The sequence below is a fragment of the Pteropus alecto genome, unplaced genomic scaffold (genome assembly GCF_000325575.1).
Source record: "Pteropus alecto unplaced genomic scaffold, ASM32557v1 scaffold86, whole genome shotgun sequence".
Taxonomy (NCBI): domain Eukaryota; kingdom Metazoa; phylum Chordata; class Mammalia; order Chiroptera; family Pteropodidae; genus Pteropus; species Pteropus alecto.
In genome coordinates, this window is record NW_006442109.1 from 32,915,151 (window position 1) to 32,931,940 (window position 16,790).

The 16,790-nt window shown below is 33.3% G+C and overlaps 1 protein-coding gene across 1 annotated transcript in view; it reads left to right on the plus strand.

Moving 5' to 3' along the window:
* AQR (aquarius intron-binding spliceosomal factor) overlaps positions 1-16,790 on the plus strand; it is an 87,049-nt gene that overhangs the window by 46,106 nt on the left and 24,153 nt on the right. The window contains exons 18-24 of the mRNA XM_006920517.3: positions 2,778-2,945; positions 4,322-4,491; positions 7,765-8,006; positions 9,647-9,793; positions 10,517-10,586; positions 11,989-12,099; positions 14,668-14,777. Of these exons, the coding sequence (XP_006920579.1) occupies positions 2,778-2,945; positions 4,322-4,491; positions 7,765-8,006; positions 9,647-9,793; positions 10,517-10,586; positions 11,989-12,099; positions 14,668-14,777 (1,018 nt within the window). The remainder of the gene's footprint in view (positions 1-2,777; positions 2,946-4,321; positions 4,492-7,764; positions 8,007-9,646; positions 9,794-10,516; positions 10,587-11,988; positions 12,100-14,667; positions 14,778-16,790) is intronic.

Genomic DNA, 16,790 nt, shown 5'->3' on the forward strand with positions numbered 1-16,790 from the left:
CATGCCAGAAGGAATGGGATAGTCCCTTAATGGTTCAGTTTTCAGAAATTACTGCTCCTGATATAGCTGTTTAAAACCAGAGGGACTATATGATATATTTATCACATAAATCTAAAGGAATCCAGCAGTGAAGCTGGTGAAATGTTTAACAAATGGTCACTATAGTGGGTATAGTTTGTGACAAGATTGTTTCTGTGACTCCTCTATCCTTCAGAAGGGTTCCAGTCTGGCACATTATAAATCTAGATTAATGTATATCTTTATTATTTCTGAATCTTGAGAAAGGTGTTAAGTTGCTGGAGAAGGTCTTATATTTATTACTCCTTGGAGCTTAAGGAGATATCAAACACTTCTACATGGTGATAATAAACTGAAATCTTATTGGCTACCCCTAGAAGTAGTATTGAAAAAAAAAACTTAACAACAAAAAATGACCCCTTACAGAAATTTATAGATGACAAATGACAAGTCTGTGTTATGGTGGTAAGGAAAAAAAAAAGGATGTTTTATGTGAGACTGCTATAAAGAAGGACATTAGTCTTTTTCTTTTTTCTTTTTCTTTTCTTTTTTTTTTTTTCATAAACCTCTGGTAGAATGAGAAATAGAATGAGTGAATTTTGATGGGCAAGATAGAGAATATTAGAGTATTGTGGAACAAGTGATTTCTATTTGGGGACATAATGAGGAGAAAGTGTTTTCTAGGAGGTCAGAGCCAAAATTCAGGGCTAGTATTGATCACAAATAGAGTAACCAAATAGAAAATGGAGGCAAAAATTGAGAGGGAGATTCTGTAAACAGTAGTGAATGCTGGCCTGTAAAAACAGAATAGCTTTGAAGAGTTTAAGCTAAATACTATAAAACGTCCTTCTTGTCCTTTCAAGAAGGTTTGAAGCTCAAGCTCTCATCTTCTCTAAAAAAAGAAAGAACCCTTTTCCCATTTGCCTTGAGAATACTTGCCAGCAGCTCTTGCGGCTGCACTGTTTACCCTGAGATAACTCAAGGATTACAGTCGTAACCGTACCCCCATATTTCATTTGCCATGAAATATCTTGCTTTTTTATTATTTTCTCATTGCTCTGGCATATCGATAGTCTTTGGAAACAAATGACATTATTCTATTTAAAGCATTCTGTTTTTAGTGGTGGTATTTTCATTTACAAAATATAGTAATTCTCGATCACTGAAAATGTCAAATCCTAGAAAACATAGCATTTCTACACGTGATGTTAACGTTCTCGAACAGTTGTTAGCTGAAGATTCATTTGATGAATCCAATTTATGTATACATTTCTGTTACATTAGGATTAGAGACAAGTTCTGTTTAGAAATAACTTCAAGAACAGTTTTTATATTTTATTTTCACATTGAAAACCAGTCAGATTTGCTTCAGTATCAAAGAGCATGTTTATGTAAAATTAAATTAACACTGGCAGTGAGCTGCACTTTTTTTTTCTAAATGAGAAATGGGTTAAGGAAATTGAAATGCTGGTTTCTGCTCCAGAAGGCACATTGACAGATGGAGTAAATGCAAATGATTGAAAGGAAAGAGGTAGTTAAGCTCATTGTAACATAGGTATTTTTAATTTGAATCTAAGACGTCCATAGTAAAATGATCTGCTTTAGGAGGGAACAGGCAGTCATCCCTCAGTGATGCCAAAAAGTGACATTGGTAGGGACTAAATTACTTCTCAGTGCCACTTTTTTGGCTCTAACACTTAGAAGTTTTAATGAGTTGTGGAGATCAGAAGTCATACAGGCAGTACAACTCACATAGTGAACAGTTCCCCTTAGTTCTCATTGCTTCTCTTGCCTCTTTGCATAGAATTTGAGAATTAAACATTATTATTATGAATCAGAGTTATTATTTCTAGCCACACTCAAAACCCACTCCACATTGAAAGAAATCAGAATGATCCCAATATTATTAGCTACACACTCACATTGTTGATTTGATTTAGTTGTATATCTTGCTACCAGGGTTATTAGCAAGCAGACTATTTAAATTTGCATTTATGTCATACACTGACTAACAAAATCGAATCAGAAAAAAAAAAGTGATATAACATTATATGTTGTGTGATGTAATTTTATGTCCTTTATCTTCCAGTGTCTACTTTTAATATAGCTGAGGAATGAAGTTGAATCCAATTTTTGGTCAAATAACTGAGAAGCCATGAACTTTGGCACAAGTCTATTGCTTGACAGTCACTTATAAAAATTTTCAGTATTTGCCAACTGAAACTACATATAATTATTCTTCTTAAGAAGATATCTGTAAACAGTGCTTTTGTGCCTTGATGAATTTTTCTTGAGTTGACCTTTTTTTGGTAAAATACTGTTAGACTGTTGTTGGAATGACTGATGGATAGTTTAAACTGATGTTAGAAACCTGCTAAATATGATGTAGATGTATTATATGCCAACCATAGTTTTGGTTACTTATTAAGAATGTTAAAAATAAGAATGATGACGAGCATCCAATTTTGGAGCTATAGCCTGACTTGGAGGACTTATTCAGTAATGTATTCATGGCATAGAAGTTTCCAATTTTAAAATATAAAGAGAAACTTTCATTCTAATTGTTGCTATCAAACAGTGAGTATTAGAGATTATAGAAAAACTCATAATTGTATTACAATGCAAATATAATCATTGATCACCTCTGATATTTTAAATGTTTGTATCTCTATTCCAAAGATAAAAGGAACAGAATTTGCCAACAAAAGACTGAAAATAAGGATTTTCTAATAAGTGAAAATGTCTTTATGTTTTACCAGGCCTTCGTAAGCACGATGTGTGCTTTTTAATTACTGTGCGTCCCACAAAACCTTATGGTACCAAGTTTGACCGTAGGAGACCTTTTATTGAGCAGGTCGGACTGGTTTATGTCAGAGGCTGTGAAATCCAGGGCATGCTGGATGATAAAGGACGTGTCATTGAAGATGGTATGATGATCTATATTTTTCAAAGAGTATATGTACATGATAAATTCTTTTTCCTTTTTTCTTTTTACACCTTAGGTAATATTTTTAGTTGTTTTATATACTAAATCGACACAAAGAATATTATATAAAATAGGTAGAGTACTGACCACCCAGTTTTAGAAATAAATAATATGGTTTCTAAACTTCTATCTTAGAAGTGGAAAGGACAAGATATTTTGAAATCACTGTGTTTAAAACTTTTCCTTTTTTAATACTTTATAATACTGCTTTTGAAAAACCTCAGAACACCTTTTATAGGTCATTGATATATTTGCCTAAATTTTCCATCTTAAGTTTTACTAGATTTGATTTATTATAGCAGTGGTTCTCAATTGGGAACAGCACTACCCTGCACTTTGAAGTGTGTAGTGGTATTTACATTGCCAGATGCCTGGGGTAGGGGCAGGGGTCGGAGGTGATGAGCTATGGCAATTTGATGGGTGGGGAACAAGGATGCCAAGCGTGTAAACAACTGCCTTGTAGAAGGAAGTTTTCTGCCTGGGATGCCAGAATTACCCCCTTTAGAAACATTACCTTATAAGGTTCATCAGCTCTTTAAGTTCTTAGGCTTATCACTAATTGCTTTATGAAATTCTTATGTTATCCTGACTTTTTTGGTAATATTTCCTATTAAATCATAACCACGTCCATGTCCAGTGCTTATTTTACAATCTATTTATTAAACTTCTCTCAGAACTTAAGTTAGCTTTTATCATCTGTGATTTCAACATCATACCATTACTAAAGTACTGATAATTAGGCCACTCTTATCACTAAAAAAATGAAAAATAGGAGGGAATGAAAAATAGTTGGAATAAACATAAGACCACATAATGTGACCAGAGTTGGAGATCTACGACAAAAAAGAGTGGGCAAAGGGCCTCTGAGTTTTCAGCCATTAGTATATAAAATTTCCTTTCATAACAGTGATATTAGATATAGAATATGGAAGAACAAAAAGAATGATGAGCCAGATAATTACTATATGTAAGGCAATAAGTAAGAGGCACTATGAGTGACTCACAGAAGTAAAGTTTTTTGACTTCTATGGCTCTCATTTTATTTGAGGACATATACAAGTAATTGCAATGCATGGCATTGCATCATAAACATTACATAACTGTTCTTGGAAGAAATAATAAGAATTAGAGAAAGGAGAAAATATTTTCGGCTTCTTAGAATTTGAAATTGGTAAGTGGAAAGCATTTTAGTCAAAGGAATGGCTGGAGTCAAGTCTGGACTGTTTACTCATCATTTCTAGAAAAGGAATACTGCTAACTGATATTGGTATTTGAAAAGTATACATTTCATTTAACAAACTTTTAAAAAATGTTTAGGACCTGAACCCAGACCCAATCTTAGAGGAGAGTCAAGAACATTTAGAGTATTTTTGGATCCAAACCAGTATCAACAGGATATGACTAATACTATACAAAATGGAGCAGAAGATGTATATGAAACCTTCAATATAATAATGAGGAGAAAACCAAAGGAAAATAACTTTAAGGTAATTTGAGGTCTATATAACTAAAAGTACTATGTCATAATTTGAATAACTGTTAAGATGTAAATACTTAAATACTAGGTTTAAAAATGATTTGTTAAGAAAATAATGATTACTGCTTTTGATTCTAAACATTTCTCTTAAATTCTTAACATATAGATTAAATATAAAAACAAGGAAATTTATTTACTAAATATATTTTGTCTTCTGATGAATTTAAAAACTTAAAATATAAATCCAGGTGTTACTTTAAAGGTTAGCCTCCTTCCTTGCTTTTTGTATATTAGATACTCAGTTTATGCCCCTGTACGAGGTGAAGAAAACATTTTGTTTATTTGTTTACTAGGAATTCTTTTTAAAATCAAAAGTAGGTGTACTTCCATATCACTTTAAGAATACTGCTGTGGATACTTGGAGCTCTGAACTACTCTATGATATAATGTATTTATACTTCACTCATTAGTGAGAAAACGGAGGTTTGGGGGCTAGAGAGTTTTACTTTTATAATAACTTTGTGGAGGAAGTAGTTTTAGTCAAGGGTTTTACTCTTAAAATTATTATTTGAAACTATATTATCAAAGTTAAACATTGAGCATTTCTTGTATTTAATAACAGTAGCTTTTGCACAAAGGCCTTTCTCTCTCTCCCAAACATGATGCTTCTTAAACATTATTATTTTATTACCTTTTCTTTTACCCATTGTTGTGATTAAGAAAAGAAAACTTCAAATACAAAGAAATTGATTCCACATCTCAGCCTGTTGACAAAACGGTGGAAATATTCTCGATTTCTTTTGTCTCCTGCTCCACATCTAATTCATCAGTCAATCTGATTAGCTCACCACCTCCACTGGTGCCATGTCCAAGACACCTTCATCCCTACTTCCATTTTTGACTGCTTCCCCACATAGCAACTGAATGTCACTTATACCTTGGGGTACCCTGTCATCACCATAATGGTTTCCCATCACAGTAGAAAGTTGTTACCGTAATCCAGGTGGCCTGTTCATCATCTGTCTTCTGGCTACCTCTCCAACATCATTTTCTAATACTTTTCCCTCATTCACACCATACCGGTCACACTGACCTTTTTGCTGTTCTTTAATAATCTAAGCCTTTGCACATATGGTTGCGTCCACCTAGGCAATCTTCTCCCAGGTGTTAACCTGGTTTGTTCCCTCACTTTACATGGGCAACAACTGTTTAAATCTTACTTCCTCACAGTGTAAATATATATACACCTTACTGTTAAAATGTACAACTGAAACTTACTGGATTTCATTAACCAATGTCACCATTAAAAAAAAATAATTAATTAAAAAAAAATGCTACCTCCTAAGAGAAGTTCTCTCTGGCAACCTTATCTAAAGTAACAGCTTTCTTTCTCATCATTCTTTATCCATTTATCTTTATTTTCCCTTTATGACACCTAATGATTATACATTATTTCTCTGACATTAGAATGCAATGTAAAAATAAACTTTTATGATTACGCTTTGTTCTGTCTGTTTCTGTTTTGTTTCTCAGAATGAGTCAGTTTACAAAAATGAAATGTATGTTTCTTATATTTATTCCTTTGACCATTATATTTAATTCCTATTGTGTGTCTGATATTGTACTAAGTAATATGGAGCTAATAAAGATGAGTAAGAGACAGCTTATACCTTTAGGGTCCATAGAGCACTAATAAGAGAAGTTAGAAATATAGACAAATAACTACCATGAAAGCTCAGAAGGTGCCAAAAGCCATAAGAAAGATGGAGATAAAAGTGTCATGGAAGTTCAAAAGAAGCATTCAGGTTCTGACCCAAGAAAAAGGAGGAATGATTAACTTGGCCGTGTTTGGGAAAAGAAGAATGCTCTTTTGATAAATTTGGTATTTCATTATATACCTGGGCAGCAGCCCTCATTTATCTCCTCTCTCTCTTCCTGTTTGTACAGCCTGTCCTGATCTTTACTTCTTGCCTGAATAGTTGCCCCAAATAGCCTCCTCTGTCTCTACCCCTATTCTCCTCATAGTCACCATTCACCTGTTTTTCATACTCTTCCACTGACATTTCACTCTGCTTCTCAAAACATTTCCGTGATGTTACATTAATGATGATATAAATCAAAGGTTTTTCACAAATTCTTTACTTGAGTTAAACTAAAATGCCGCTTTCCTCCATGAAACCTTTCCTAATATCAAAAGTGTTTCCTACATCCATCTCTCACCTACCTCGAACTGTGTTCCTGTTGTATTTTGTAATATTCTTTTCTGTTTGCCACATTCTGCTCCTTTGTATCATTGTTATCTCTCTACTAGAATCATAATTATTTATCTGTCCATTTACTCATCCCATATTAAACTGTCCTAGATCCCTGCTAGTGGGGATTAGACAAGTGATAAACAAGTAACCAAGTACATGAATAAGAATTGCAAGTAGTGATAAGTGCAAAAAAACAAAACAAGGCAATGTGGTAAGAGTGTGGTTAACAAAACTATCCTGTTATTTTTGTTATCCTATTGGATTGTATAGCATTTGTGATATAAAAGTGGCTAGTTTGGTTATTTTATCCTTTGAATAGCCTAGCCTTCTGATTTCCGTATGTGAAATAGATCATTTTGTTGAAAGAATTATTGGAAAGTATAAGAATTTGCCTTGGCTTTTAATAATTACTTTTGACTATGTAGATATTAACTACTGTAATGACCTTTTATTGTAGTCCTGATTCTTTCATCCTGAAATTTTATTTGACATTTCATTTATATCATGTTCACATTTTTTAAATTTATTTCCGACAATGCCAGTTTTAATATTTCTAAATTGTGATGTGTTTCACAGTCGAGGCACACATTAATGTGCTTCTGGTTGTGTGTGTTCTTAGCATTGAGGAACTGTGGAATATAAGGGGGAGAAAACTCTGGTCATTCCTAAGGAAGCATTTTCTTTAAGGGTTTGTTCTATGTTTCTTGCTATTGTGTGGACCTGGTTGGATTTTCATTCTACCCAACAGAAGTCAAGTGGTAAACTCATTTATGACATTCTGTGTAAATGAACTCCTAACGGATAAACTGTTCTTGCTAAGTTTGGTCTTTTGTTTAACTCAGTGTATGGGATCAGCTGAAAATATAGCTGTTGATTCAGTCTGGCCAAACACCTGTCAGCAGAAAATAGCTTCTTACCCTGAAACACATGGGAATTCTGGATTAGTGTGGCTAGCTCTGCATTCCATTGAAGTGCAAATGTTTGAGATGTCTTCTTGACACAATCTTTTTCTGTCCTTTTACTGACAGGCTGTGCTGGAGACTATTCGGAACCTGATGAATACTGACTGTGTGGTACCTGACTGGCTGCATGATATCATTTTAGGTTACGGGGATCCAAGTAGTGCACATTATTCAAAAATGCCCAATCAGATTGCCACCCTTGATTTCAATGATACATTTCTCTCCATTGAGCATTTGAAAACCAGCTTTCCTGGTCATAATGTTAAAGTAACTGTGGATGACCCAGCTCTACAGATACCCCCTTTCAGGTAAAGTCAGGCTTTCTGTAGACAGTCTGAGGCCAATCAGGGCTGTAGCTAAAGTAAGCTTTGAGTAGCATATCTGGATTTTGTTTGGGCAGTCTTTATTTTCACCATATAATCACTGGGGTAAAATTATTTTATTTGACTCTATTTTTCCTTCTTTGTGTAATAGCTATTTTAAGACTACAATAAAAGTAGCTTCATCAGAAAATGCTTGTTGTCTGAAAAGTACTATATAAATATATTTATAGCATTTACTGAAGAAATGGTCATATGCTATATTTCCTAATTAATATACTTAGCCATGTAATTTTGAACATCTGTTTTCAGGAAAATACTTTTCTTTTAACTTTGCTTGCTTTCACAAATTTTAAATACTTACAATAATTGTATTTGACGTTAAAGGAGCTTTAGTTTTAAATTTGAGTAGAAGTAGAACAAAGTATCTGAAGCACTGATTGGTATTTCCTGATTTCCATATAAGGATTAGTAGTAATGCACTCAATACACCAATGGCTGGTAGCAAAGTGTTTACTTTCTTGTTTGGAAATAAGAACATACAGCTTTTAATTGACTATTGAATATAAATATAATAATTTAACATATTAAAAACATGTATCCTTTTAACACCCATACCTCATCTTCCTCCTATTAATGGCAAAATCATTCTTCTAGTCACTCCATCTTAAAATCTCAGCATTATTTTTTAATCATTTTTACTGCTATAACTCTTGCTATGTTTTATAGATTCTTCCTTAAGCGTACTTTTTTTTATATGTCATTCCTGACTGCTACCTTTCTAGGTCCTCAACACCTTCAGTCTGTACGTACATGGCAGTGCCTTCCCTACTTGTTTCCTCCCTTGAACTCATTATATGATTTACTAGTAGAGTCCATTCAACTCCCTAACTAAAAACCTGATTTTTCCTGTCGCTTATCAAAATAACGACCTCTTAGCCTCTTTGGTTCTTAGCATTTGTAGTGGATCGGGGTGGGGAATATATTATCTGTCCTTTCAGAATGGGAAGAAAGACTGGAAAAAGTGCACACACAGAATTAACTTGTTTAGTTTAATTTTAGAGTAGTCATTGATTTCCCCAGGTACCTATGGGGAGTTGTCTCTTGAGGAATCCCTGACCGCAGGCTAAGAACTTCTGCTTTAAAAGCTTGATATTCCAAAGGTGTCATAACAAGGAGCCAGCTTTTTTCTCCAGCCTATTTTTTCTTATTGTATCTTACTCTCCGGCAAAACTGGCTTCTTGTTGTACTTGAACCTCTGCCGTTTTCTTTCTTCTTGGAATATCTTCCACCCTATGTTTGTCTGTCTAAATTCTTTGAAACGCGTCTTAGATGCCACCTGTCCCATGACGCCTTTTCTGATTAAATGAAGGACAATGTATGTGTAGAACACTTTACAGTACCTGTGACATAAGGATAAAATGTTTTTTCTTTCATGCTCACTTAATGAAATGACTGTTTCTAGTATGAACAGCCTTTACAGCTTTTAAATCTTTTTTCAAAATTTATGTACAGATAGTGAGTTCCTTTAGGCCATAAGTGTTTTTTACTGATCTGATTATCTTCTATACAATGTCATGCACAAGATAAGTACTTTGTAAAAATTAACAAAGATTTTGGTCTCGTAGGATAACTTTTCCAGTAAGAAGTGGAAAAGGGAAGAAAAGGAAAGATGCAGATGGGGAAGATGAAGACACGGAAGAGGCAAAGACCTTAATTGTTGAACCTCATGTTATTCCTAATAGGGGTCCTTATCCTTACAACCAACCCAAACGGTAATTTTACTGTCTATGCTAATCGTAATGATGAATAATAATTTTTTGATTTTTTAAAAAAACAAGGAAACTTCTGTCACTATACCTACTTTCCTTCTATCAGCTGGCCAAATAGCTCAGACTTTTTTGGACATTCTGTAGTCATATTTCAAAAAGAAACATTTTCAGGTACTATAAGAAATATTAGAGGGCTACCTTAATTTGAACACAGCGTTCTTACTTCATGGCCATATGTCACATACAGCAGCTACCCTTGTGCATGTGTTGCATAACTAATAAAGTGGCATTATGTCTGGTATTAGATTGAGAACTAGAACTTTGACACTCCAAAATGAGGTCTGGGATGGGCTCAGTGTGTTAAAAAAATAACTGTAGTCTTTTCACAAGATTCAGTTTTAATTGGTCTGTGGAAGCGTGGGGGTAAAGAGTCACTCAGAAGAGATTGGTTCAGTCATATAAGATATAAAAGTTCTACAGAGCTTCTGTACAGCATTGTACTCAACAGTTAACAATACAACAGTATAGTGCTATACATTTAAATTTTGTTAAGAGAGCAGATTTCATGTGTGTTTTTTACCACACACACACGCGCGTGGTGATGGAGTAGAGAAGAAATTGGGAGAATAGGGACAAATGCAGAACAGATGTTTAGTTGTCTAAATTTTTACTAAATGTCATTCATCTGTATTATCAACCAACTTTTTTTATTATTATTATTTGCAGTAATACAATCCAGTTCACTCATACACAAATAGAGGCCATCCGAGCTGGAATGCAGCCTGGGCTGACTATGGTAAGAGAATTATTGTTATATACATTCTCATATAGATTTAGACTATAAGCATCAGATTTTTGTATGGATATGGAGATCTTGATACTCATTTCAGTGTTCGTAAATAAAGTTTTATTAGCCATAGCTATGCCCATTTGTTAATGTATTTATGTGTGCCTGCTTTCGTGCTACATCAGCAGAATTTAAATACTCACAGCAGAGATTGTATGGGCCACAAAGCCTCAATGCTTTCTTGCTGGCCCTTTACAGAAAGTGCTGACAACTGATTTAGAAGTGTGTTTAATTTCCAAGGCTTTGGAGACTTTTCTGTCATCTTCCAGTTACTGATTTCTGGTGTAAGTTCATTATGGTCAGAGAACAACATCGTTTATATGATTTCAGTTTTTTAAAAAATTGGTTGAGGTTTGTTTTATGGCCCAGGATATGATTTCTCTTGGTGCATATTCCATTTGCACTTGAAAAGAATGTATATTCTGTTGTTTTGGGCGTGGAGGAGTGTCCTGTTATGTCAGTTTTATTTGGCTGATGGTATTCTGTGCTTTTCCGTCCTTGCTGAAATTCCACCTACTATTTGGTTGATTACTGAGAGAAGAGTATTGAAGTCTCCAACTATAATTATTTGTCTTTTTCTCCTTTCAGTCCTGTCAATTTTTGCTTTACATATTTTAAAGCTTCGTGAATGTGTACATACATACTCAGAGTTGTTAATGTCTTCTTGGTGAATTGATGCTTTTATCGTTATGTAATGTATCTCTAATTCATGTTAATTCTTTAAAGATATTTTCACTGGACATATAATTCTACATTGACAGTTCTTTCAGCACTTTAAAAATATTATTCCACTTCCTTCTGACTTTCATGGTTTCTGATGAGAAATCCACAATCATTTGAAACATCTTTTTGCTATGTAATATATCATTTTTCTCTGGTTGCTATTAATATTTTTTCTTTGTCTTTAGTTTTCAACAACTTAATTATGATGTATCTAGGCTTAGATTTCTTTGGGATTCTGTTCAAAGTTCGCTGAACTTGAATCTGTTGATTTATGATGTGCCAAATTGGGGAAGTTTTCATCCATTATTTTTTCAAAGACTTTTTCTGTATTGTACATTTTTCCTCTCTTTCTAAGACTTCAGTGATATGAATGTTAGACCTTTTAGTATTGCCCATAGATTCTTGAGGCTCTGTGTCTTACTTGTTTTAATCTTCTTTTTCCTGCTTGTTGTTTAGGTTGGGTGATTTCTATTGATGTGTCTTCAAGTTCGTTGACACCATCCTGTTCATTATGCTGTTGAACTCATCCAGCAGATTTTTAAATTTATTTTATCTTTCAGTTTTCTAATTTCCATTTTCTAACAATGTGCTAACTTAGTAGTTTCCTATGTGCTCATCTCCTTTTCAGGTTGTAGGCCCACCAGGTACAGGAAAAACAGATGTGGCGGTTCAGATCATATCCAATATCTACCACAATTTTCCAGAGCAGAGGACTCTGATTGTTACCCATTCTAATCAGGTGAGAAGAGTGAGTAAGTGAATGAGTGAAAGAGAGAGAGGGAGAGAGAGAGAAAGGAAGAGGAAAAGGGAGGGAGTGGGAGGGAAGGGAGAATGAATGCACGGGAGAATGAATGTATGCACCCATGTGTAGAATGGACCTGGGGGGACAATAAAGAAGGAGCAGGGACTGCATGAAAGCACAATGGAGATTTCTGCTTGTATGGTAACCCGATTGTAGTTACACAATACAAGGAAAAGCTGATGAGTTATTGAGTTATTCTTGGATTATCACTGGCCATGACCAGACTATATTGAGTAAAATATTTTTTAAAAATTTATATTTCTAATTGAGGGAGTCATATTGTAGAAAAGCTAAGAAGAATATTCGGACATGTAGTCAAATATTTAGATTAAATTAAATTGCCTCTCTCCATCTTCTGTGCTAAGCTAGAGCTTTTACTTTGAGATCAAAATATTAACCCTTAGTAGTAACATTGTTCTGCTAGTAGAATGAATATTCCTAAAAGACTAGGTCTAAACTATATTAATACTGTATTGTATTTTAAATCTTTATGAAGTATACATATGAATATATTACATGGAAGGACTTTTTGGTTGCAGATTCAATATAAGGCTTTATAAACAGCTAAAATAATAAAAACAAACTCCTTTCTTGTCAGTAATGGCTAAAAAATTATCTTTACCTCTATCTGTGTGTTATGGTAGTTCTGAAGTCGTCACTATCATAGAAATGAAAAACAAGTAACATTAGCTCTCATATGAAACGTGATAGGCAACTCTCAGTACATGCTGAAACATCTTATGAAACTTTCATGGTAGTCTAAACCTCTAAAGGTATTTATTTTCTCTGAACACATATTAACGATGGTAATTTCAGTTTAACTAGTTCTATGAAAGAGTTGGTCTGCCAAGAAGCACTGGGTTTTTAGAATACTAAATTCCAGTTATCATCAACTTTTAATCTACAGGTTTTAAAATGAATACTATCCTGTTTATTCACTTACCATGTTTTTATGTCTTTGAAGTTTATAGGTAATGGTGGCATATTGTACTAAAATTGTGTTGGGGGAGGATTGATTGAGACTATATCTTGATAAAAGAAACAAATTATGTACATTTTTTGTCTATTTAATATAATTTAGTCTGTAATTTTTTCTATTTGCGAATTCTTAGGGTGAATAATGAATATTTCATGTGTTATCGTTTTAACATAGTATTTTTTAGTAAGTTTTGTCATAACTTGATAATGACTTTCTTTAGTATCCTCTACTAATAGACTGGTATAGCACAATTTTAGAGATTATTTTGCAAAATAGCCAAGGACTTCATTGTTTGCTAAGGCCTTTTTTGATCCTTTGATAATAAAATCATCCTCTTTGATGTCTATCAAACCATTGATTTTTCACAACTGTGTCATTTGCCTGACTTTGATTTGCTTTTATAATTCAAGCAGTTCTCCAACATCACTCTAATTTACAATGAAATCTTGCAGTTTTTTTCCTGAGATTGCAGCATGCGAGTATTTTTTGCCCTCTAAATCTATATGGTTCCTGAGTTTGGATAGCAAAGGTTTGGATAGTGAGTAATGTGATGTGGTCTGAACTGTTGGGTCTCATGTTTTGAATGGAAAGTATTAAGAGTTTGGATAGCGGGGATTTTTTTTTTTTTTTTTGGTAATTTATGTTTATCTCTTCAGTTTCTGAGCTCTAATTGCTTAAATTTTGATAACAAAAAAATACCTACACTTACCTTATATATAACCTGGATGTTTACGAGACTGGACGTTGACTTATGGGTAGGGTTAGACTGATGATAAATTAGGAGAGATATCTGAGTGGGAGCTAATTTTTAAATGATGTCTTATTAGTGTATCTTCTCATACTATGAAACTTGCCTTTCTTCAAAACCTTGTAACTGCAGATATTCAGATAAAGAATACTAAGATTTGAGGGAACCCTAAACATGAGTATTTCACGGGTGACTTCTGAATGGTTTTCATCAGAAGAATTTGTGATGAGTGCTCTGCCCATTGTTGAATAGAGATCTTTAGACTTTCAGCCTAAGGTTTGAATGATGCACTCTATCTTTCCTGTCTGTGGTCCTCTTGATGTATTCTACTTCCACACTCACTACCTGAGAGTCCTTCTCCACCACAAAAACTTTTCAGTTCTTTATAATCCATGGAAACTCTTTTGAGTGAAATGAAACTTAGTGTGGTTATTAGTTCTTTTAGTAATTTTTACTACTTGGGGGAAGTTGAAACTGGGCCAGAACCTCTCTTTTCATAAATTAGAAGCAGAGATTTAGTGGCTAGGTAATTTTTATGGTTTCTAATTATTGATTTGGCTAAATATTCATAGGCAGAAATATCAGAATTCAATAAAAATATTTTATTTAAATTGTAAATTGCCTAATGTATTTCCTTTTGTGTTTCAATAAAAGAATGTTTGATTCCTATCTGACTGAGCATTGCTCATTCTTTCTATACTTCTGAATGATTTTGTTACTTTTAAAGAAGTACCTAATCTTTAAAACGCACCACCATCCTTTCTGTTTTATGCTCCAGGCCCTGAACCAGTTGTTTGAAAAAATCATGGCTTTAGACATTGATGAGCGCCACCTCCTGCGTCTTGGTCATGGAGAAGAAGAGCTGGAGACAGAGAAAGATTTCAGCAGGTGAATAAATGGGGATGAGTTTTGAAACGGTGTATAAAAGAATTTTTAACCTTTTTTTCTTGACTAAAAAAATACCAGGAGAAGAGAACAATGATTAATTCAGTTTAATTCTGAAAGGTTCTAGGGTAACCTACTTAGATGATAGATTGACCTAAAAGTCTAATCATGATCTTCCTCAGCTCGTTTTGTGAGTTTATGCCATTTTTCCTCAAGCATGCAATTATTTCAATGAACAGATTTACCTTGTTCATTTTAAAATTGCAGATTGCAATTTGCTTTCTGTTTATTAAGGTAATTTTTAATGTCGCCTAATTCAAATCAGATAAGTTTGCATGATTCCTTTTCACATTTCATCCAGTCATTTAATTTGTATGTATTTTAGGCACCAATTAGGAAGTTGATTCACTTAATGAAGTACAATTAAAGTTAATGATAGTATAAGCTTTGGGGTTGTAAGCATTATTTCAGGTACTTATTGCCAGATTCGCTGGATTTTATGTTTAATATTATGAAAGTGACTAACATTTTACCATTCAGATTTCTTCTATTAATATTTTGTTTTTTTCCTTCCCAGTTACTTTATAATAGCTCATTTTATTCATATTTAAATCCATTTTAAAGCATAGTTTTAGACAATAGGCATAATTAACAACTGCACACATTTAATATATAATGCTGCCTTTGGCTATGAACCGTGACGTTTGACTAAATTGACCATATACATCAAAAGATCTAAAAGAATGTTGAATTATTATGTGCTTGGTCAGTAGGGCATATTCTTTTATTTCTCTCTTTTTGTCATAATTAAAAAGAAAAAACAGTGAATATTGTTTCACAATAACAGTAATATAATTTTCCCTAAAGAAAATTTTTTAAATCTAGTGAGACAGTAGAGGGAGTGATCGTTATTCTACTGCTCAAAATCAAGTGTTTGTTAGTCTTTTTAAAAATAATCAGCTGTGATCATACTGTTGTTTATAATTATATGCAGTTTTTTTAAATTAATAGACTTTTTAAAGTATAATTTTAGCTTACAGAATAATTGAGCAAATATTATATAGAGAATTCCATTTTATATTGCTTTTTAAATTCAACCTTATGTCATAAGAATTTTGGCATTTTATTATAAACTCTTTATAAACATCCCTAATTTTTTTTTACCAAAGCATTCTTTATAGGAAAAGTTTTAAACTATTGATAAGCAAACAAAAAAGTTACTTGGTATAATGTTTATATCCTTCTAAGTTGGAAAATTTTTAAAAACATCTCCCGTTTTAAAAACATAAAAACATCTCTTTTTTATTCTTGAACATTGCTTGCTGCTTTAAAGGTAAATAAATCTCTGAACTCTGGAGCAGCCAGGAACATGACTTCGTCCTTTGTCGAATCTTTAAACATAAGAAAAGCAGTGTTTACACTATTTTAATTTTTTTTTTTTTTTTTAGTGTTAAAGGGTTGTAGTAGGCACTTCGTTATGGTGGGAAGAGTATGTACAAACTTTGGGATCCTATTCTGGTTCCACTCCTCTTTTTCCTAACTATATATGTCTGGGCCAGGTACTCTCCAAATTTCAGGTTTTTTTACTCATTCAGCAAATATTTATGAACCTACTAGGTTTGGATATCAAGCCACATGCTGGGATGACAAAGAATGGTCAGATACATTTTAACCTTTCAAATGTTTAAAATGAATTTACTTTTATGATAGTATAAGACAATAATACTCAAAACAGCCAATCTAAACTGTATGTTCTTGGTCTGTGATGAGATGATCTAGCACCAGAATGCACTGTATTGTTTCCTTCTTTGTAAAGATCTCGTTATAGGGGAAAAAGAAACAATAGCTGAATTAAATGGTATATTTAGAGATCTAGTTGATTTTCCTTCCTCACAGAACACTAACACATTTGAGGATTTGTACTGATCCATAGGGTACACTTTAAGTAGCTTTGGTGTAAAATAATCCAAGAACTAGTACTTATACTTAAATATAAACTATGTTTTCTATGTGTTT